General features: G+C 43.5%; 1 protein-coding gene across 1 annotated transcript in view; it reads right to left on the bottom strand.

The window, feature by feature from the left end:
• Positions 1-14,550: 14,550 nt before the first annotated feature.
• CDHR2 (cadherin related family member 2) overlaps positions 14,551-21,747 on the bottom strand; it is a 94,648-nt gene continuing 87,451 nt past the window's right edge. Inside the window, exons 28-32 of the mRNA XM_075274705.1 lie at positions 19,778-19,902; positions 18,186-18,299; positions 17,363-17,434; positions 16,149-16,200; positions 14,551-15,035 (exon numbers count right to left, since the gene is read on the bottom strand). Of these exons, the coding sequence (XP_075130806.1) occupies positions 14,910-15,035; positions 16,149-16,200; positions 17,363-17,434; positions 18,186-18,299; positions 19,778-19,902 (489 nt within the window). The 3' untranslated portion in view covers positions 14,551-14,909. The remainder of the gene's footprint in view (positions 15,036-16,148; positions 16,201-17,362; positions 17,435-18,185; positions 18,300-19,777; positions 19,903-21,747) is intronic.

The following is a 21,747-nucleotide window of genomic DNA, read 5'->3' as shown; positions in this document are numbered from 1 at the left end:
GTCTCTATAGCGAGCTGGTAGAGTTCCCTTGGTACTTCGCTCTGATCGCCTCAGCACTTGGTCTTCTACTTGCGTAGGAACACTGGAAACTGGAACTCCATCTTGTGCTGGTTCAGGAGCAGCAATTGGAGCAGCAACACTGGAGTTCGGAATTTCATCTGGTGTTGATTCAGGAGCAGCAACACTGGAGTCCGGAATTTCATCTGGTGTTGATTCAGGAGCAGCAACACTGGAGTCCGGAATTTCATCTTGTGTTGGTTCAGGAGCAGCAATTGGAGCAGCAACACTGGAGTCCGGCATTCCCTCTTGTGTTGGTTCCGGGGCAACAATTGGAACCGGAACATGAGTCGGGATAGGAACTGGAACAGGGACAAACTGGTAACAGCCGGGGATAAGAAATTGAGATCTGAAGATCGATTCATCTATAGAAGGCTGTCTTGGAGGAGTTGCCATCACAGGAACTGGTTGGTAGACAGTTGTAGCTTGTGGTGGTGCTGACATCCTCAGTGAGTCCTCTCTGGTGCACAATTTGATACGGTTCCGATGCACTGTTTGTGGAGCCATGCCTGGTTTCTTTACTTCATAAACATCGGACTCTGGATAGGGAATTGCTGTAATGGTGTATGGCTCTGTTTCCCAAAGGGAATCAAGTTTTCCAGTTCTGTGGTACTTCTTTAACCATACTTTGTCACCAATGTGTAAAGGTGTAGCATTAGCTCTTTGGTTGTAGTTCTCTTCTTGTCGTCTGTGAGCTTCCTTCATGCGACAGTCGACTATCTCTTGCGCTTCTTGCATTCGGCGCTGATGTTCTAGAACCCAATCAGTCTTTGGCAGAGGGTTGATCACATCTGGTATCTGAATTCCTAAAGCACGGTCTTTTGGAAGTTGACCTTGTCTTCCAAACATTAAGAAGTATGGTGAATAGCCTGTAGAACAGTGGGTAGTGTTATTGTAGATCTCCACTAATTCATCAAGTAGTTGAGGCCATTCTGCTTGTTTGGTGACAGATGCCGTTCTCAGCATGTTGATGAAGATCTGGTTAACCTTCTCACAAAGTCCATTCCCTTGGGGATGGTAGGCAGTTGTTCTCAGCTTTTTGCATTCATGGAACTGGCATAGTTCTTGGAAAAGCTGTGACTCGAATGCAGGTCCTCTGTCAGTTAGGACTGCTTCAGGACACCCGTAGTGTCTCACATATTCGTGGTAGAATGTGATGGCTGTGGTACGTGCGGTGAGGTCTTTAACTAGCACAACGACAACCCACTTGGAGTAGTGGTCCACCATGGTAAGGGCATATGAGTAGCCTGAACGAGTCGGGGCTAACTTCACATGGTCAAGAGCAACTAGTTCGTTTGGTCTCTGAGTATGGATGGGATGTAGTGGTGCTCTAGCATCCTTCTTACCAGTCTTTGTAAGGTTGCAGGCTGGGCATTCACTACACCAACTCTCAATGTCAGCACGCATTCCAATCCAATAGAAGCGTTGGCGTATGGTGGCTTCAGTTTTCTGCACTCCAAAGTGTCCAGATTGATCGTGGTAGGCATCAAGAATGATCTTGGCATCCCGCCTAGGAATGAGAATTTGGTGCAACCTCTCACCGGAAACAGGATCTAAGGTGTTGCACAGAATCAAGCCTTTCTGGATGAAAAGTCTTTTGCGCTGCCTCCATAGGCGTTTGAGCTCAGTATCCGTATACCGTCTTCTGAGTCTGACAGGTATTCTTCCAGTGATTAGGTAATCATAGATTTCACCTATGACACGAGATTCTTTCTGGAGGGTTTGCCATCTAGATAGTTCTTGAAGTGGGTCAGATTTCTCTTGAGGACCTTCTTCAGGCTGTGTAGCAGCAATGACGTCCTGCGTAGCAAACTTCTGATAGAAGGGAGGCATCTCAACATCTTCCCACATGTCTTCTTCAGGAGGTTCCTCTCCTATAGGCAAACGGGATAACGCATCAGCGTTTACGTTGGTCTTACCACTGCGGTATTTGAGGTTGAAATAATAGTTCGCCAATCTGGAAGCCCATCTCTGTTCGAGAGCACCTAGCCGTGCTGTGTTTAGGTGAGCTAGAGGATTGTTGTCTGTGTAAACGGTAAATGGTGTAGCCGCAAGGTAGTCTTTGAATTTCTCTGTGACGGCCCACACAACAGCAAGTAGCTCTAACTTGAACGAACTGTAATTGTGATCGTTCTTCTCAGCACCTCTCAAGCTTCGGCTGGCATAAGCGATAACTCTCTCTTTGTTGTCCTGGACTTGTGACAGTACAGCTCCTAGGCCTTGATAGCTGACATCTGTATAGAGACGGAAAGGATGGCTGTAGTCAGGATAAGCCAGAATTGGAGGAGAAGTCAATAAGGCTTTCAAAGTCTGGAATGCAGTTTCTTGTCTTTCAGACCAATCAATTAGGAGTCTTCTGTTTGAGTTTTCTTTAGGACAACCACGTAGCAATTCTGTCAGTGGTTCCGCTACCTGTGAGGTATAAAGCGGCGGTAGTAGCCCGCGAATCCTAGAAAACTTCTGACTTCCTTTACTGTCCTTGGAGTTTCCCAGTCTTTGACAGCAGAGATCTTGTCAGGGTCAGGCTGGATACCTTCAGCACTGACTACATGGCCTAAGTAATTGACCTTTGGTTTTAGCAGGTGGCATTTTGAAGGTTTTATCTTCAGGCCGTGTTCAATAAGAACCTGGAACACTTCTGCTAGGTTGTTCAGATGGTCTTCATAAGTGCGAGAATACATAACAACATCGTCAAGATACAGCAAAACACTCTGGAAATTGAGGTGGCCAAGACATCTCTCCATGAGTCGCTGGAATGTTGCTGGGGCGTTGCACAACCCAAAAGGCATGCTATTAAACTCATAAAGTCCCATCGGGGTGGTAAAAGCTGTCTTTTCTCTATCCTCAGGAGCCATGGGTACCTGCCAGTAGCCACTGGTTAGGTCGAGAGTTGAGAAGTATGCAGCTGAACCAAGAGCAGTGAGGGATTCTTCAATCCGTGGAAGAGGATAGGCATCTTTATGTGTGATGTCGTTCAATCTTCTGTAGTCAACACAGAATCTGATGTTACCATGCTTCTTTCTTACCAAAACGATAGGTGCTGCCCAAGGACTTTGACTTTCTTGGATGACTTTGGTGTCTTTCATCTCCTTTATCAGCTTCTTTACTTGCTGGTAGTTAGCAGGAGGTATTGGACGGTATCTTTCCTTGATAGGAGGATGATCACCTGTGTTGATTTTATGCTGGATCAAAGAGGTTTTCCCAAAATCAAGTGGATGCTTGCTGAAAGCTTGGCTGTGCCGTTTCGCAACTTTGATGACACCATTGATGTGTTCCCTAGGGGTATTCGCATCCCCAATGTTGAGTTCATTCCACCAGAAGGTAGTAGGTTCGTGAGTACCTCCGGCAGGGACATGAATTGACTTTTGATAAGCAAGTGCTTCATCATCTAGGATGTCTTCTGAACCGAGTTGATACAGTTGAGCAACGGACTTAAACTTGTGCAATTCGATAGGTGCATCACTTAGGTTGACTAGCCGTACTGGTACTTTACCGTTGGAGACGGTGACGATGCTTCTGGCGGCTTTCACCAGCGGCTGTCCTTCAATCTGAATAGGATCAAGAAGAGCTTCGTAATCTTCGTTGTTAATGCCTGGACGAACTCGGCACCAGATGAGAGTCTCACTGTTAGGAGTCAGAGTGACGGGTCGGGCATCCTGGATACGGACACGACAAATTTCACCATTACGGTTAGCAAACTTCTGCTGGGCACAGAGCACTTTGATGGTACGTTGTACAGCTTGCCTGTAAGAAAGAGTAGCAGTAGGGAGAGAAGCATGCAAAGCATCTAGCAATTCAGTGAATACATGACACATAACATTCATGCCTAATACCACTGGTGTAGCCATTCCCTGAGACTCTGTAACAATTACACCTTGTCGTGGTAATTCACGATCACCAATACGAATGGTAGGTTCCCAGTAACCTAGTTGGGATATAGGCTGACCATTACTTGCAATCAAACGTAACTTCGCTTTACCCCCAGAATTTAGTATGTCAGAGTCCCAATATTTCTCAAAGGCTTGTTGCCCAATAGTTGTTACTTGTGACCCAGTGTCCACTAAAGCTTCTAATGGTACACCCTCAATCCAAATAGTTATGTACGGGCACTTGGAGACGAATCTGGATGTCCATGGCGATTGTCCCCCTGGGCCTTTGGATTCACCTCCCGAGGGGCGGCCCTTGGCCTCGGTGGTGTCCCGTTTAACTTAAAGCACTGGTATTTGTAATGCCCAACACGCTCACAGTAAGTACAATAAGGACGTTCACGTGGTGAAGACCGGTCAGGAGGAAGTCTATCAGGACTTGGGCGGCTAGAGTGAGGCTCTGCAGGCAATGTTCTAGATAAAGAGGACTCACATGATGTAGACTGGCCTTTTAATTCCTTTAGGGCTTGGCAAAGAGATTCCACTACCTGAGCAAGAACATCGGTGGTAGAGGGCATAGTGGCAGGAGTAGGAGCCTGTACAGTCTGAGTGGCCTGCATGGGCGCAATAGGAGGTAATGGAGATGCAGCGGAGATTCCACCAGCCAGGTCTGGGGAATATGTGGCAGAGTAATAATTAGCACAAGGTGCATCAGTTCCCACTATTCGTAGGGCCAAAGTCTTAAAATCTAGAAAAGACATGTCTGGATTTTGGGCTGCTAGCATGCGGAGTTGACTCTGTATTAGCCGTGAGTCCACACCTTCTATGAACCTGTCTGTAATGATGCTTTCTGCAGCAGTAGGATCAATGTTGTCAACTTGGCGCAGAGCCCTATATGCTGACTGGAGGGCAAGTGCATAGTCTCTGAGGGTCTCACCTGGTCTCTGACGTCTGTCATAGAATTTAAGACGAACCTCAGTTGGTGACTGGACTTCGAATTCTTTTTTCAGACGAGTGAGGATCTGGTCAACGGTGGTCTTTTCTGTCGGTGGCCAGGAACGAACTTCCTCAGCAGCTGGACCTTCAAGTTGTCCTAAGAGAAGCTGTACCTGCTGCTTGGGAGAAAGTGATACAAGTTCAAGAGTACGCAATATCTTTTCCTGAAACTCAGCAAGGGTATGAGGATCCCCTCTGTAACTTGGAAGACTGGAGGGTCCTATAAAGAAAGGCAAGCCTGTTGTTCTACCAAGAGCTGAAGCAGAGGTGGTAGCTGTCTCCTGAGGTGCAGGAGAACTGGAGGATGAGGTTGTAGTGTTATCTGTGCCAGACAGGGCATCTTGAGGCGATGTAGACATTTTTGCAAAGATTAGGATACTGTCTCTTTAAGTAAAATAATAAGGCTTCTGTCTCTTTTATGAAATGCAAATCTCAGCAAATACAAAGTCACTTTATAAAATGCACTTATCTGTATCCCAGGAATGGCAGGTAACAGCAGACAATGGCAGTGGAGGTTCTGGTAGGAGCTGCAGGCAGGATGAAGGTCACTTTGATCCTTGAAGAGATAAGGAGTCTTTGCAAAAAAAAAATTGGGGGCAGGGGAGCTGGAGTCCTGTTACAGTTTAGATGGATTTGGATTCAGTGCTTTAGTAAAGATGGCAACACCCAGTTTTGGCACTTGGGGGAAGTTTGGTGGGTGGAGTTTACTCCTGATGAATTGCTCAAGTAGCTAGTCAATCCAAAATGGTGGAATATACAGTCTTTGAGGCAGGCACAGAAATACAATGCTTTAACCCCCGCTTTGTAGAGAGTACTGGTGATCAAGGTTATGCTGGGAGCAGTACTTCTACAGAGATAACATACAGTTTTTATTAGGCAGGCACAGAGGCACAATCCTGTTCGTGACGCCACAAAAAGGAAAGGGTTGTAACACTCAGGAGGGGCCAGGGCTGGTATCACGGTAATATATCCGATGTGGCCGGCTTGCAGGGAGTCCCTGGGTCCCGAATGTGCACCAAATCTCCCTTTTGATGTCCCCGACTACCCTCCCCTGCGTGATATCTGACAATGACAACAGACAACCAGGCTTCGGGGGTAATCGTTGCTTTTCTTTTTTTTTTTTTACTAGCAGGACAAAGTAATACAAATGTACATATGGAGGACTTCTTCACATACAATACAGCGATCTTTGTAGGTAGTGTCCAATTAGCAGAGGATGGGGCAGAATGCTTTGGATAGTAGTTGCTTGGCAGTTAACTTGTATATACTTGTAAAGATGGCCTGTATCCAGGGGGTTAGTCCTCAACAAACTGGGTACACGTATATAGAAGAGGAGATACAATTTGGCAGCGGGATACCCTCAATTTCTGCCAGACTAGCTATGGGTTTCTTAACGATAGATTTGTCCCAAAGACTTACTTGGATAGAGATATACTTGTGAGGTCCCAGATGTACGGATAAGACAAGTCCATCAACTTCAGCGCTTGTAAGATTAGAGCTTCAGAGGAAAACACTCTCTGAGAAGGGCCTTGAGGACAGAGGAGAAGGCATCTCTGCTTGGTGTACCCTGATAGTGGGCAGCCATCATCCGTGCTCCATGTGCTCAGTCTGCTAGCTGTATCATGTCTTAGACTTGTAGCCCCACACAAAAGAAAATCAGCCAAAAACGTCCCCAACCCCCTCTAGAGAGGGTGGTCACTCAACTCTCCCTCCGGGGCGGAGCCTGACCGCAGAAGGAGATGGTCGCATAGTTCTGGTGCTCCATCTCAACAGACCGGGTAACAGCTTCTAACCAGCGACAATCTTAGCAAAATGGGGAAATTGGGCAAGGATGGTGGAGGGGAACGTGTGGACTCCCCGAGAATTAAAAATTCGCAGACAGACATGCAGCGTTTCCTCAGAAAAAAGAACCTCTTCTCCCCGGCCCGTGCTTCCAAAATGGCGCCGGATGAGACCAGCCAAGGAGAAGGTAATGCAGACTCTGACCAGGAAGGCTCCCAACCTGATCTTAGCTCCTCAGTTATAACTAAGAACTTTTTCAGGAAAACTTTGAATCAAGCCCTTTCACCAATTCTTGCAGAACTAGCAGAGCTGAGGAAAGAGATGACGCATATTGGCGGGAGAGTAGAGTTATTGGAAGGGGCCTATACTGACGTCTCCCAGCATACCAAACAACTAGCACAGAACCAGGATGCTGCAGTGGAACATTTGAATCAGACATACACAATGATTGAGGATTTGGAAAATCGCAATAGACGGCGGAACATCCGCATTAAAGGCCTACCAGAGGACATAGAACCGGAGTCTCTCCGGGAAGTTCTAGCAGATATATTCACTTCACTGGTAGGACCGGAAAAGGCGGCCATGATTCCTATTGAAAGAGCACACAGGGCTTTGCGCCCTAAACCCCGCCAAGACGATCCCCCCCATGATATAGTTTGTGGACTTCTTAATTCCACGGATACAACTACACTCCTACAGGCCGCGAGACAGAAGGATCCGCTTGCATACCAAGGCCACACCATTGCTTTTTATCAGGACTTAGCCCCGTCTACGCTGAACAAGCGGCGGCTTATGAAACCATTGTTGGACGCTTTAAGGGCCCACAACTTACCTTATGCCTGGCTAAATCCGTTCGGATTGTCCATACTTAAGAATGGCAAACGTATTACGATCCGCACCCCTTCAGACCTGGACCAGGCCTGGTCCGTCCTTGGCATTCCTCCGATCCCAGTCCCTTCATGGCTTCCAGTCCAGGACATAGAGCAGCTTCCTGACCTCCAAGAAGTGGAATTCCCTAGGTCCAGACCCCGCTTCAAGTCTCCGAAGAGTCGGAAACAAGTAAGCAGACAACTGGGTGCTCTACTAAAGGAGTGAAGATTACTTGGACGCCATTTGCTTTATTTTCTCCCCCACGGGAGGCTTCAAACAGCGATATTTGACTCTTATTCCGCATACGCGGTTGTTATACGGTAATATGAGTGGCGATCTTTAGTACATGTTCATATAATTACAGTTTGCGTAAGTTAGTGTATTGCACTTAAAACTTTAATAGTTTTTATTGAATCTTGCTGTGCTAGCTGCCCCTTTTCTCTCTCCCCCCCCACCCCCTTTTCCGTATAGCTTATTGCTGAGTGTGCACTTGCCCGGTGGCCGCCGTGTCTCACCGTGCTTGCTGCGGGGACATGGCCGTTACCGGGTGACTCGCCCTTGGCTATGTCCTTTACCGCTATCTATAGCACCCCCCCTCCCCCCCTCCCCCCCCCCCCCATGTGTATGCTACCCTCACCTTCTGCCCTCCCTTATTCAGACGAATTGTTCTTGACTATTGTTTGTCGAATCTGCTCCAAAGTGTTTTTACGGAAGCTGACCCGGTCGTTACCGATCAGGAATTACTCCTTCCCTCGTACTTTTGAAATCTGTTGTTTATGGTGTGCCGTCCCAGAACACGGACCACTATTATCTACTTAGCACGCTTCTGGCGGAAGCGTTGAATAGTTTTGTTAGTTAGTCCGACTTTCCTGCCACATTTTTTACCTGTCCCTACCCTTCTCTTTATTTCTTTTTTTCTTCTTCTTTTTTTATATTTCGCTCCCCCACCCCTCCCTCCCCCTTCCTCCCTCTGGCTTGGACTGTGACATACTTTCTCCCTCTTCTCAACAATGTCCAAACTCACCTTTACCTCGTACAACGTTAATGGGCTTAACACCCCGCAGAAGAGACATAGTATATTTACGTTATTGAAGAAACTAGGGACAGATGTGGCATTTATCCAGGAGACCCATTTTAAATTGGGGAAAATACCCAAGCTCCCATCTAAACAATTTCCTGTGTCCTTTCATAGTACCCACCCCACCTCCACGGCCAAGGGTGTCTCCATTCTGTTTGCTCCCTCTGTTCCCTTTCTATGTACTCAGCAATATCAGGATGCAGAGGGGAGAGTCCTCATGCTTAAGGGTAGTATTGCATCTATACCTTATACTTTTGTGAATATATATGCTCCTAACAGGCACCAGGTTTCTTGGTTATTGGAAGTGTTAGAAAAACTTAGACTTTTTGCGGAAGGTCAAATTGTAGTGGGGGGAGATATCAATTTAGCGTTAGACCCGCTCATAGATTCTACCACACAGAGACCTCCAATTTCCCAAAAGCTACTTAGCAAACTAATCAAAACCCTTCAGGACCTCGGTTTATCTGATGTGTGGCGACGTCTTCACCCATCTGTTAAAGATTATTCTTTCTATTCCTCAGCAGGAAAGTCCTACCATAGGTTAGACTATATTTTTGCTACCCAGGGCCTCCTCACCTCTACTACCAAGGCGTCTATTGGTGCAATAACTCTGTCTGACCACGCACCAGTATCTGTAACGGCGGAACTAAAACCGCTACCAGCTAAAGAATGGCAATGGCGATTGAATGAGTCCTTACTGGATAGTGAGGAAAATGTAAAATACTTACTTGACCAATTGCAGGAATACTTCTCACTTAATTCTAGATCTGACATTTGCCCGACTATCACCTGGGAGGCCCATAAGGCCTTCATCAGAGGTGTTCTCATTTCTTTAGCCACACGGCTTAAAAAGAAGGCACAAAAAGAACTAGATGATCTTTTATGCCGTATAACCATGCTTGAGAGAACCCACAAGAGATCCATAGCGATGTCACATTTCAAAGAATTACAGTCTCTTAGAGAATCTTTGAAAGATATTCTGAACAAGAAGGCAGTTAAATTCCATCTTCAGTATAGGCAATTGCTATACGCACATGGTGACAAGGGGGGACACCTTATGACAGCACTTATTAAAAAGGCCAGAGCCAAAACATTCATCCCCTCTATTAAAACTCCTAGTGGCAAATTAGTAACAGCAACTACAGATATTGCAACTGAATTTGTCTCCTTTTATGATTCCCTGTATAACCTTAAAGCAAACCCTGGTAATGTCCATTATTCTTCAGATGAACGCACTAAACGCATTGATGCTTTTTTGATGGAGCTCAACCTCCCGACTCTTTCGCAAGATGTGGGAGAAAAACTAACCGCACCCATCTCTTTGGATGAGATTACTCAGGTTTTGAAGACTTTCCCTCCTGGGAAAAGCCCGGGCCCGGATGGGCTGCCGCTCCAGTATTATAGGAAGTTCCAGTCCACCCTGTCTACGCACCTGTCACTTTTATGTAATGCTTTAATGTCTGGCAGACACCTACCCAAACAATCACAAGAGGCCCATATAACCCTCATTGCTAAGGAGGGTAAGGACCCCCAGGCCTGTGGTAGCTATCGTCCCATCTCCCTTTTGAACTTAGACATAAAGATTTGGGCAAAAATATTGGCACTGAGATTGAAACCACTTATCCCCTCACTAATCCACCCAGAGCAATCTGGTTTTGTTTTAGGAAGGGAAGGAAAGAACAACACAGCAAAACTTCTCCCCCTCTTATATTTAGCTAAAAAGAAGAAATTTCCCCTAGCTCTCCTCAGTGTAGATGCTGAAAAAGCATTCGACAGGGTGGACTGGAACTTCATGAGGGCGGTATTGCTCCGCTTTGGCTTCCCTGCACAATATGTGACGGCCATTCTTTCATTGTACCATTGCCCGTCAGCCCGCCTGAAACTTAATGGGACACTCACCCCACCTTTCTTAATAACTAACGGCACGAGACAGGGCTGCCCCTTGTCCCCGACAATTTTCATTTTAGTCTTGGAAACGTTGCTGCAGGCAGTGCGCCAACATCCCCATATCAAGGGAGTGGAGGTGGGAAGCGAGTCATTACATGCAACCGCATTTGCGGACGATGTATTATTTATCATAACGAACCCTGAAGAAGGTCTTAGACACATAGCTACATTGATGGAGGATTATGGTAAGCTGTCTGGCTATAAAGTCAACTTTACTAAATCAGAAGTGTTGAATGTTACCCTGTCTAAAGCAACCCAGCAGTCGCTTGCTTCGCAGACCCCCTTCCCATGGACGTCATCACATATAAAGTACCTTGGTATCTCTCTCCCTCCAGGCCAGTCAAGGGAGCCTGATTGGTCCTGGAGGTCAGCTAATCATAATGGACACTCCCTTTACAGTAACAACTCAAATTACAATGGCAAAGTATAGGCAGGTGCAGTTCACAAAAACATCCACAAGATGGCGCATTAATAGACCCCCTGTGTGCTGGCTCTGGAAGAATAGAAATATATAGAAGGAATGAAGGGGGAGGAAAATATTTACCTTATATGAAAATGTCCATGCTATCTCGGTCTGCAGTAGAGCGAATTGGACTAGCAGTACCGGGACATTACATATGCACCGATTACTCTTCATCCGGGGTATATAAAACCGCATGAAAAGTCCTCTTAAAAGTCAGTATTTCAGATGCTATTTTATAATAGTGTTGTGCAGAAGATAACACTGTGTCTGCTATCAGTTAAAGGCATTTTCTAAGTAAAAATAAAAAATGGACCCCAAACTGTAAATTGAAATACATATACTCACCATATGGATTAACTGTGTTTCCCAGGCTTGTTAGCTGATAGCCTATTCTTATTATAGGTCATAAATTGAAGATCATGTGAGCCCGACACACAGGACCCCCATTAATCATGTGTCTTTACAGAAAAGGAAGCACAACTCTGTACATTTGTATAGCGGCTGTGCTTTGTATCCAGTTATATGGAAATAAGCAGAGAATAGGCTATTTGACGGATGAACATGATGCCACATCACCTGTGAAGAGGAGCACAGCTACCTCTGCAAGTAGCCAAGCCACAGAGGTGCCACTGATCTTCAATTGATGACCTATGCTAAGAATAGGTCATCAATTAATACAGCCCAGAAATCCCCTTTATAGACTAAGGGTCCATTCATACGGAGTAATGTGCCGCGTGATGTGGCACGTATACGGCGTGTGAGACTTTGCGCGCCGTAAAAGCTCCCATTGATTTCAATGGGAGCCTGGATCGTATACGCCGCGTTATTTTGCGGCTCTGATTTTGCAGCCGCAAAATAACGCGGCATATACGATCCAGGCTCCCATTGAAATCAATGGAAGCTTTTACGGCGTGCAAAGTCTCACACACCGTCTATGTGCCACATCACGCGGCACATTACTCCATGTGAATGGACCCTAAAGCCCCATGTTGCAGAAATGCAGCTTTTATTGTTTAATATTTTTTTTTAGAGAAGAAGGTAGAAGTATAAGAGCTTTTTATATATTCCCAATTTCTTTTGTAGTCATTCTTGGCTTTGGCTCAAAAAAACGCAGCAAAATCTGTAACAAAAAAAGTTGCGTTTCCACAACATGGGGCCTTAGCTGTTAGGAGTATTTAGGTTCATTACTTTCTATTTTTCTTACCTGGGGAGTTTTTGGCTGCGCAGTGTCTGGGGTGGCATCCTGGCGCTGCGGGGTTGTCCTGTCGTGAGTATTGGTGCACACCTTCTGACTTGCACGTGCGCACTGATGGTAGGCAGCTTTATCTCCTGGTTGATTAGTCTGTCCTCCGATTTGCACCTGGGAGGAGTGGTCTCTACTCTGTATTTAAACCCATGCCTCCCATGGTTCTGTGCTGAGTGTCGCTTTTACAGAGCTAGGCCTTAGCAGGAGGAGTAGGTGGTGTTCTGGGATAGAGGAAGTTCCGTGGTTGGTTTTTGGGAGGTTTGGGTGAACGAGTTGGTTTGTGTGTTTTCCCTTCTGTGTTCACCAATCCTCCCTCTGTGTATAATTGACTGTGTGAGTGAATTGCCTTATCCTTTGATTTCTACTCAGTTTCCCTGTGTTTGTTTCCTAGTGTAAGGTTCCTTCCCATATTGGTTTGGGGGAATCCTTTCCCACATTTTTCCTGTGTGCTGCTTGTGTTGTTAGTCAGCGCACACCCTTGTCAGTCCCTGTCAGTAGCAGCTTCACTTGTTCGTTAGGGGTGACCCCCTTTAGTCTCCAGTCCCTAGAGATCTTATAGGGCATTCCTTCTCCCACTTCTCTCTAGGCCTACGGAATCAGTGAGAGAGGAGCTGTCGGGGTCAGGCTTAGCCTGAGTACAGCCGACCCACACCCGTGAGGCAGGGACCGGGATAGCTAGTGGGAGTAGTGCAGGGCGAGATTCCCTACTGCTATTCCTTAGCCCCGTTGCAGCTACCTGGACTGACATAACATTAGCCTTAAGGCTAAGGCCCCACGGGACCACCTGCAGCAATAAAGCACTGTGGAAAAACTGCGCCGGCAAGGTATCGTGGTTCTTCTCCCAGCGCTTTTGACAGAAAGTTCGCAGAGTTTTCCCCTGAGGACTTTCTGTTACAATTATATCCATGGGGAAACTGCCAGCGGTTCCGTAGATAGAATTGACATGCTACGATTTCCAAAACTGTGCCAGTTTTAGAAATCGCAGTGTGTCCACATCGCGTTTTTTTCCGCAAATTGGGAATGGGATTCCCTTGATTCCCATCCACTTTGCAGTTACTGTAAAACACCACGAAGTTTCCCGCGGCATTTCTACGATGGGCAAATCGCAGCATTTCCAACCCTTAGGCTAAGCGCAGCAAAAAAAAAAAACTGCAGAAAAAAAATGTTTTTGCTGCTTTTTTTTTCACAGTGGTTTTCTTTGCAATTTTGCAGAGCTTTCCTCTGTGGACTTTCTGCTTCTATTATACTGATCAGAATAAAAAAAACATTTATGTAGGTTTAATTCACTGCTGTGATTTTCAAATACACAAGAATCCCATTTACTTTGCAGGTAGTACTGTAAAATGCTGCGTTCCTGCAACGTGGAGCTTCAGCCTAATATCCATAGTAAGCCAAGACAACACAACAGAGGATCACATCCCTGAAGTCCATGACTTTTAGAACACATAGTAGTGAGATTGGGCCCCTTAGTGAATTCATTTACTAGAAATCTCAGACATTATATTTTGAGCAAAGTATCACAGATTTTAAACATTGTGGCATAGACTTCTAATAATGGGCTGTTCAATAGATTGTACAACTTTATCATTTAAGATGAGATCAGGTTGGATTTATCCTGAAAAACATTATGACTGGAATTTTAACACTCAGTTTTGCTGGGGTTTTCAGTGTCGTAACTTGTCAAATGACTCTTGATGTCTAATGAATTTGATGTATCTATAAGTCTAACCCCTCGTTCACATCTGCGTTTGGTAATCTGTTCAGGAAGTCCGCATGGGGACCCCCAAATGGAATGTCAAATGCACTGGCAAGCGGTGTGCAGTACAAGCACACAGACTCCATAGACTATAATGGGGTCTGTGTGCTCTCCACGCGGTGTCTGCACGGAACATCGTGATCTACTTTCATGTCCGCATGATTCATGAAGGCAGCATGCGGAAAGCACATGGACCCCATTATAGTCTATGGGGTCCGTGTGCTTTCACTGCACGCTGATTGCCAGTGCGTTCGGTAGGCCGTTCGGGGGGTCCCCATGCGGACTCCCCGAACAGATTACCAAATGTAGATGTGAACCAGGCATAGATATCACTCCATTTTATATTGCAGCCTCTTTTTTTTAATGCCCTGGACAACTCCTTTAAGAGGACATACATTGACATTCATTATTCACATTTCAATCTTCTATTTTTCAACATAAATATTTTTATTAAATTTTTAATGTCCATTTAGAACTTACATGCCAAAATCTTAATATTATCCAATCCTTGAATTACTTATATTGATGGAGATAAAGGAATGGTATCTGTAAACATCTCACACATACTGCAGTCATTTTTGCATTGGTTAATATAGCAGTTATTCTTTACAAAAATCTATAAGGAGTGTTGTCCGACAATATCATTGTATACAAGATTATGTAGTCATCACACACACCGGCAGACATTTTCTGCATTTCTTGTTGGGTTGCCATTGAGAAGTACAGTAATATAGTCACCACCTCGGCAGCCTAAGGTAGTTTGTTACCTAAATTGTGTTATTTTGTGTTCAGCTGTATAGCATGGAGTTCAGAGAGATTTTAGGCTTATTGTCCATATTATAAATATATCACAAGTCGGTGGTGTCTAGAGCTGTGTTACTGAAGGACGTATATTCTCTGTCACTTAGAGCAGCTACCAAAGGCTCTTCCCCATTTCTGCTCTCTTTAGAAGAACTTGTATCGTCTTTAGTGTCCTGAATATAAAAATAAAATCATTAAAAATTAAGACAAATTAAGAAAAATTTACTTGTAATGACATTTCAGATGAAAAATATAAAGAAAGAAATTATATTAGTCCACAAGGGGGTAAACACACTGTGAAAAACATACACATTAGGTATCCCTGTGTCTGAAAGTGCCCGGTATACTGAATATAGGGGATCTGCAGTGCTCCTGTTCCATTGGGAAGGGGTTAATAGGAGCACTGCAGATACCCTATATCAACCAAAACACTCCCTCCCCTTCCTCAGCACCCACTGCACCCAAAAACTCCGACCATCTTAATTTTTTTAAATTTTCCAGTAGCTGCTACATTCCCCCCCCCCCCTTCCCCCTTCGGCTTATACTCGAGTCAATATGTTTTCCCAGTTTTTTTGTGGTGAAATTAGGGGTCTCGGCTTATATTCAGGTCAGCTTGTACTCGAGTATATACGGTAGTCACAGAAAATGCAATGAATGTTCTGAAATTGGTATACCCCTTGTAAAAACTCCCTCCCTTTCATTGCCCTCCTGTTCTGGTAGGTAGGGGCCCATAAAAGAATTTGCTTTATGGAGTTTCAGGCTACACCTCTGCTGCCACATGTAAATATTGTATCAGAACTCTGTTTCCTACTTATTCCCTATTTCTCTTCCCAATAGTGTGCCCATACATGGTGCTAAGCTACATTCACATGATAGTGGATAATAGATGAGTGATTACCATTTTTTTTAATGGACATCACACAGCAGCATTCATTTCACTGTCAGTGAGTGGGGGCTATTCACATGAAAGTTATTTTGATGGTCCTAATTTTGGCCATTTTCACTGATCCTTCCATACACTGAAATTGGAGGTTGATTCAGGGTGGAATTTGGCACTGACTGTGAAGTGAAATCTGCCTCAAAGTCAGCACCAAATACCTATGTGCTAACATACCCATAACATGCAATGTAAAGAGTAAAGAGGTCACAGCGCTCTCTTAAGTGCCGCAGCCCCTTCAAACAGCTGATCAATGGAGGCTCAGGTCTCAGGCCGACAGAAAGGCCGACAGAAAGGGAAGTAAATAGCAAAAGAAGGTTTTTAATAAAAAAAAAAAATATGTACACACCTGAAAAACTGGATTTTTCTTTTCAAGTATATTGTCATAATCAGATTTGACACTGTTAAAAAATAGTATAAATTATTACATCACATTATAAATAATAACAGTAGGAGTCAATGATCATTGAGGGGTCATGGATAAGGCACAATAAGGGCTAGTTCACATGGGGTTCTGCGTGGCTTTTCGCTCCGGATTAGGCCCAAATGAATGGGCCTAGTCTGGAAGGTGGTGACACAAGGCGGAATCCGCCTGAAAAAAGGGCAGCTCGCTTCTTTTTTTCGCAAGCAGGAACAAACAGACCTCTATTATGAGGTGGGGGTGGATTTTGACATGGAATCCACCTCAAAATGTCCCTGTGTGAACTAGCCCTAAAACACAAAATTAAATGAGAACAAGTGAGAATAAAGTTACAACATGAATTATATTTTTTCTTGACACATAGTTTGGTGGAAATGAAAATTATTCTAATTTTACTTACTTTACTTACACATACAGTATTATTTATGAGAAATTCCCACTTGCTTTGAAATAAGCTTTTCCTGATGGGGCAAAATTCTTTTTTACAACAACCCTTCATTAAAATTGGCAACCCTGCCCATCACATGTATACTGCAACACTAAAAATGTAAAATGACTCTCATACAGGTAGACTAGAATAGCAAATCTGCTTCAAAACCTATAAGTGTTACATATCAACCTGTTCAGCACATAGGGTAAGTCTATTGTGAAAATCCACAATTAATCTGCAGGATATCACAACAAGAATAAAAATCAATCTTTATCAGTGGCCATGCACGTAATTGTGTTCCATCTGGGAAACACAGTCCATGTGTGGGCCATACAGCCCAGCCTGATCATGGCTGTGATGCAGTGAACTCCTGAACGGCTCAATTACTACTGTAATAAACTGATATAAAGCTGGGAGTTCACTACATCATAACTGACTATGATGCTGTGTGTACTACCCACATGGCCAGTGGAAAACCCTGTGGACTTTCTGTGAAAAACATTGCAAAAAAACATGATGAGTTTCTGCTGCTTTTTTTATGCAATGTTTTTTTCTGCAGTTTACTGCATGGGGCCTTAGCCTGAGGCTGAATTCTCCTAGGGTGCTTTGTAAATACTAAGAAGTGAACGCAGCGGCGGCCCAGGGATTCAGCTATTGTGTGTCACTAACCCCAAGCAAAGGTCTCCCTTTTAAGAGCAACTTTAGTTCTTACCTGATATTGTCACTGCTAGAACTTGACAAATCCAGGCCCAGGTCCAGATCGATATTTAGAATAGGATTGGCTCTGCAGTAAAGTTCAGGATGAGAATTATGAAATAGTTAATAATGTAATACTTTAACTTATTATTAATATTATTTAATAAAGTTTTTAGGACTACTCTCTTGTCTCCAGGAGCTTTTAAGTAAAACACAGACAAGAGTCAATGATACCCCAAGTCAAGCTTGGACTATCTCACCACAGGAATTTGGTGAAAGGTCCTCTTTAACTGCACACGTGCCCAGTCAACAAGTGACCCACATTAATGCTCCACCAAAGTCGACCTTGCACCATGACAATGGCATAAACTAAGAAATCCCATGAAATCAATAAATCCTTGAATGGCCATGGCAAAATCCAGATCTAAACTTCAACAGATTTAGTGAAATTTGAGAGGGGCTGTGCAAGCAAGAAGCATCGAAACAAGTCTCAATGGAGGAACTACACTAGGGGCACCATCTAACAGCAATATCTAGACAACGGAGGATTGTTAAATGATTCTAATGAGAAGTTGTTTTATTCCCCGTTATCTAACAGAACAAGATTCTACTAAATCCATACTATAAACATATAATTATACCTGTTGGTTTTATAATTACATGAAATGTCAAGTAATGTCACAGCCATTACATGGTCTTCACAGTCCTGCTGGTGGACCCAACTAAGACAGTTATGATTTGAGAGATTTAGTGCATCTCCAGTATAATGAAAACCTTCATGAGAGGTTTCATCTTTTCCCCCAAATGCCTGTAGTCTTGTTCTCTTTATGCTTCCTTACCCTTCAGCATTGAATTTATTGGTTCCAGGTATGGCTTCCACTGCTTGTATGATTTCTCCAGGTAAGGCCTTAGCAGCTTTCGAAGCTTTAATAGCTCGTATCTTTCGGCTATGGCTGTAAAATCAAAAGGATACATAACATATTGCCCAAGTCTATTATTCCAAGTAGATTTTAAAAAGTAAATATCATTTGGCTAGTGACCATTTATAGAGAAAAAAACAGACATATAGTTATCATTTCACTGCGTGCCACTTATCATAGGTACATAGTATGGATGAAAACAACATATGTCCATCAAGTTCAACCAAGGGCATGGCTGAAGGGAAGAGTGAACGAAACAGGCATTCTATGCATTTTCACAAGCATCAATGCTATTTTGCTCTAAAAAGGCACATAAGGCTGTTGTGAACAGCTCCTGGGTAGGCTATTCCACAGATTCACAGTTGTTAGAGTAAGTTAACACGGGGTTCTTTGGACCAGAACCTGAGGCGGAGGCCTCCTCAGGTTCCAGTCCAAAATACAGGTAGCTGCGATTGGATGCTGATGCAGTGCACTCCGCTCTGGATAAGGCCCAAATTAATGGACATAGTCAGGAAGGAATGTCTTCAGGCGGATGTCGCGAGGTGAATCCGCCTGAAAGAATAAGCATCTCGCTTCTTTTTCCGGGAGCCAGAACAAACAGCTCCCGGAAAAAAGAAATAACCGTCTATAAGACGTCTATAAGACGTCTTTTTGGTCAGGATTTTGAGGCGGATATGGCCCCAAAATCCTGACCAAAAAAACCCGTGTGAACTTGCCCTTACAGTGAAGAAGTCTTGTCACCTCTGGAGATTAAACCTTTTTTTTTTTTCTACAGATGGAGAGAGTGACGGGGATTCTAAATGGAACAGTTTTTAGGCTGAAGCCCCAAATTCTGAAAATGCAGACTTTCACAATACCTGCAAAGTGAATAAGATTTTGGCTAATCCTATCCACCCATTGCAGAAAAAAATCTGCAGCGGAAAAAGCTGTGTTTTCAAAAATGCCTGAATTTTTAAAAATCACAGACTGTCAATTATACCTGCGGCAACGCTAGCATTTTCCATACAGGTGATACTGAAGCAGAATGTCTGCATGCAGCAATTTTCAAAAATTCTCATTGTTTTGAAAGCACAGTCAATTTTTTTTTCTGCAATGTGTGGATAGGATTAGATAGAATCCCATCCACTTTGCAGTTTCTGACTGAGATTTCCCATGCTCATGTGCCTGCTCTAAATACATACTTGGGATTGCTAGGGGCAGCCATCTTGCTTCTTGGTTAAGATAGTTGCCCCATAATAAAATAAATACAATGACATTTAAAAAATCTAAAATAAAAAAATTGAAAATAACTTTCTGCTTTTAAGCCTATATTTACAATGTCATCACTGTCTCTTTTGTAAATTTCCATTGCAATTTTATAATGGAGAAGAACAGAAATCTAACAGCCCTATTTTATACTAGAATGTTCATCAATACTCCTATAATAACAGAAACCAAGATACCAGTGTGAACAGACTCTTACAGTACATTGACAGGTTAAATACAAATAAAAAAATATCTAGTAGATTTACCTTTTCCTCATAAAGACTATAGTCAAAGTCATAATGATGATAAGTACAGCTATGAAACCAGCCAAGCCAGCAATTATTCCAAAAAACATCTTATTATTATCTTGTGTCATTGGGTCTTCTGGTCCCTGTTGAGGAATGTATAGTAAATATCAGTCTACTCATACTTTACACAAAATTTACAGCTTTAGTACCATTTTTGTTGTCCCTAGGACCTCTGGTTGAGGCCAAGGGAATAGCATTCATAAGAATAGCATTGAGCATGTGGCTGGTCATTTTTTATATAAGGGCGGCACCTTAAAGAGGGAGGTGGAACTGGAACATTTGATAGAATCATTCAGAAAGCAATGCTAAAAATATGAGCAAGACTGAAGATCAGAGGTTAACCATTATTACTGTGTGGTGAAACCACATCTAGCCTTATAATTTCAGTGCCACAGCGGGGAAAAAAACAAAAGAGTTGAACCGCCATCTTTCATAATAATCTGGATAAAAAGCAATCAAAGCAATAGACACACTCCAAGCTGGTACATCTAGCCCTGCAAAAAAACACGCCTTATGCATCCCTGTACAAGGAAACTGTAATAAAATAAAAATCTATAGAAATTTGGTATCACTGTAATCATACAGAAGCATAGAATACAGGTAACATGTCATTTTGGTTGTACGGTGAACACCATAAAAATGAAGCCCATAAGAACGTCACACAAACACAGGTTTTCTCAAATTCCTCCCCATTATGAATTTTTATACAGCTTTCCAGTACAACATACAAGCAATATTAAACGGTACTATTATGAAGAACAATTTAAACTCAGCTCTCATACAGCTCTGTGAATGGAAAAATAAAAATTTATGGATTTTGGAATGAATGGAGTCAAAATGAAAATTGAAAAACGGCTATGACAGAGTTAAAGAGGATCTGTCACTATGTACAAAATGGTAAATACTATAAAGCATTTGATCCTTGCTCTGCCCCTGAACAATTTGGCCTATTTATTTTTGAAATCCATCAATCGGTTCAAAATAATGGCCCCTGGCTAATTGTAATTGAGCTCTTATTCACAAAGAGGGCGCAAACCTTTTGTTTTTCTCATAGAAGATACAGGGTAAGTGCCTACTTGGTGAATTGCCCAATTGAGCTAATTTACATATAAGATTCCAGGGGCCATATCTTTTGAATATGTGAACTGATTTTAACTCCTTCCAGACATCCGCCGTACTATTACAGGTATTTAAAGGGATTCTATCATTAGAATCCCCTTTTAAACTACACCCATGTCGGAATAGCCTTAAGAAAGGCTATTCTTCTCCTACCTTTAGATGTCTTCTCCGCCCCACCATTCCTTAGTTATCCCGGATTTCGTCCATATGCTAATTAGTTTTCTGGCAGCACTGGGGGGCGGTCCCCAGCGCTCAAACAGTACTGGGGGAATCCCCTGTGCTGCAAGAAAACTATCCAGCGCTGCCTTCTTCTTGTTCACTGTGCTGGGGCATGCTTCTAGTGCTGTGAGAAAACAAATTAGCATATGGACAAAAACCGGGATATCTAAGGAACGGTGGTGTGGAGAAGACATCTAAAGGTAGGGGAAGAATAGCCTTTCTTAAGTCTATTCCGACATGGGTTTAGCTTAAAACAGGATTCTAATGATAGAATCCCTTTAAATACGGCAGCTACTTAGGAGACGAGCGGCTGCCATAGCCACTGGGCCTCTGCAAAACCCAGCGCAAAAGCCGCAGTCAGTGCGCTCATTGATTGTGAACAATAAAGCTCCTGGCACCATGGTCAAAGCTGACCGAGGAGCCATTTTGATCAGACCCCCTCATGTTCAAGACCCCTAGGGAGTTTAATAAATGCAACAGAAAACAGTTATACTGTATATGGAATTAGAAGTTCAAAATTAACCCCTTTCCCTAGTCTACATCTAAAATTTTAAAGTTACTGTGAAACACAATAGGTATCCCTGTGTCCA

Source organism: Leptodactylus fuscus, chromosome 5, assembly GCF_031893055.1.
Source record: "Leptodactylus fuscus isolate aLepFus1 chromosome 5, aLepFus1.hap2, whole genome shotgun sequence".
Lineage (NCBI taxonomy): Eukaryota > Metazoa > Chordata > Amphibia > Anura > Leptodactylidae > Leptodactylus > Leptodactylus fuscus.
This window is presented reverse-complemented; position numbering and strand designations above follow the sequence as displayed.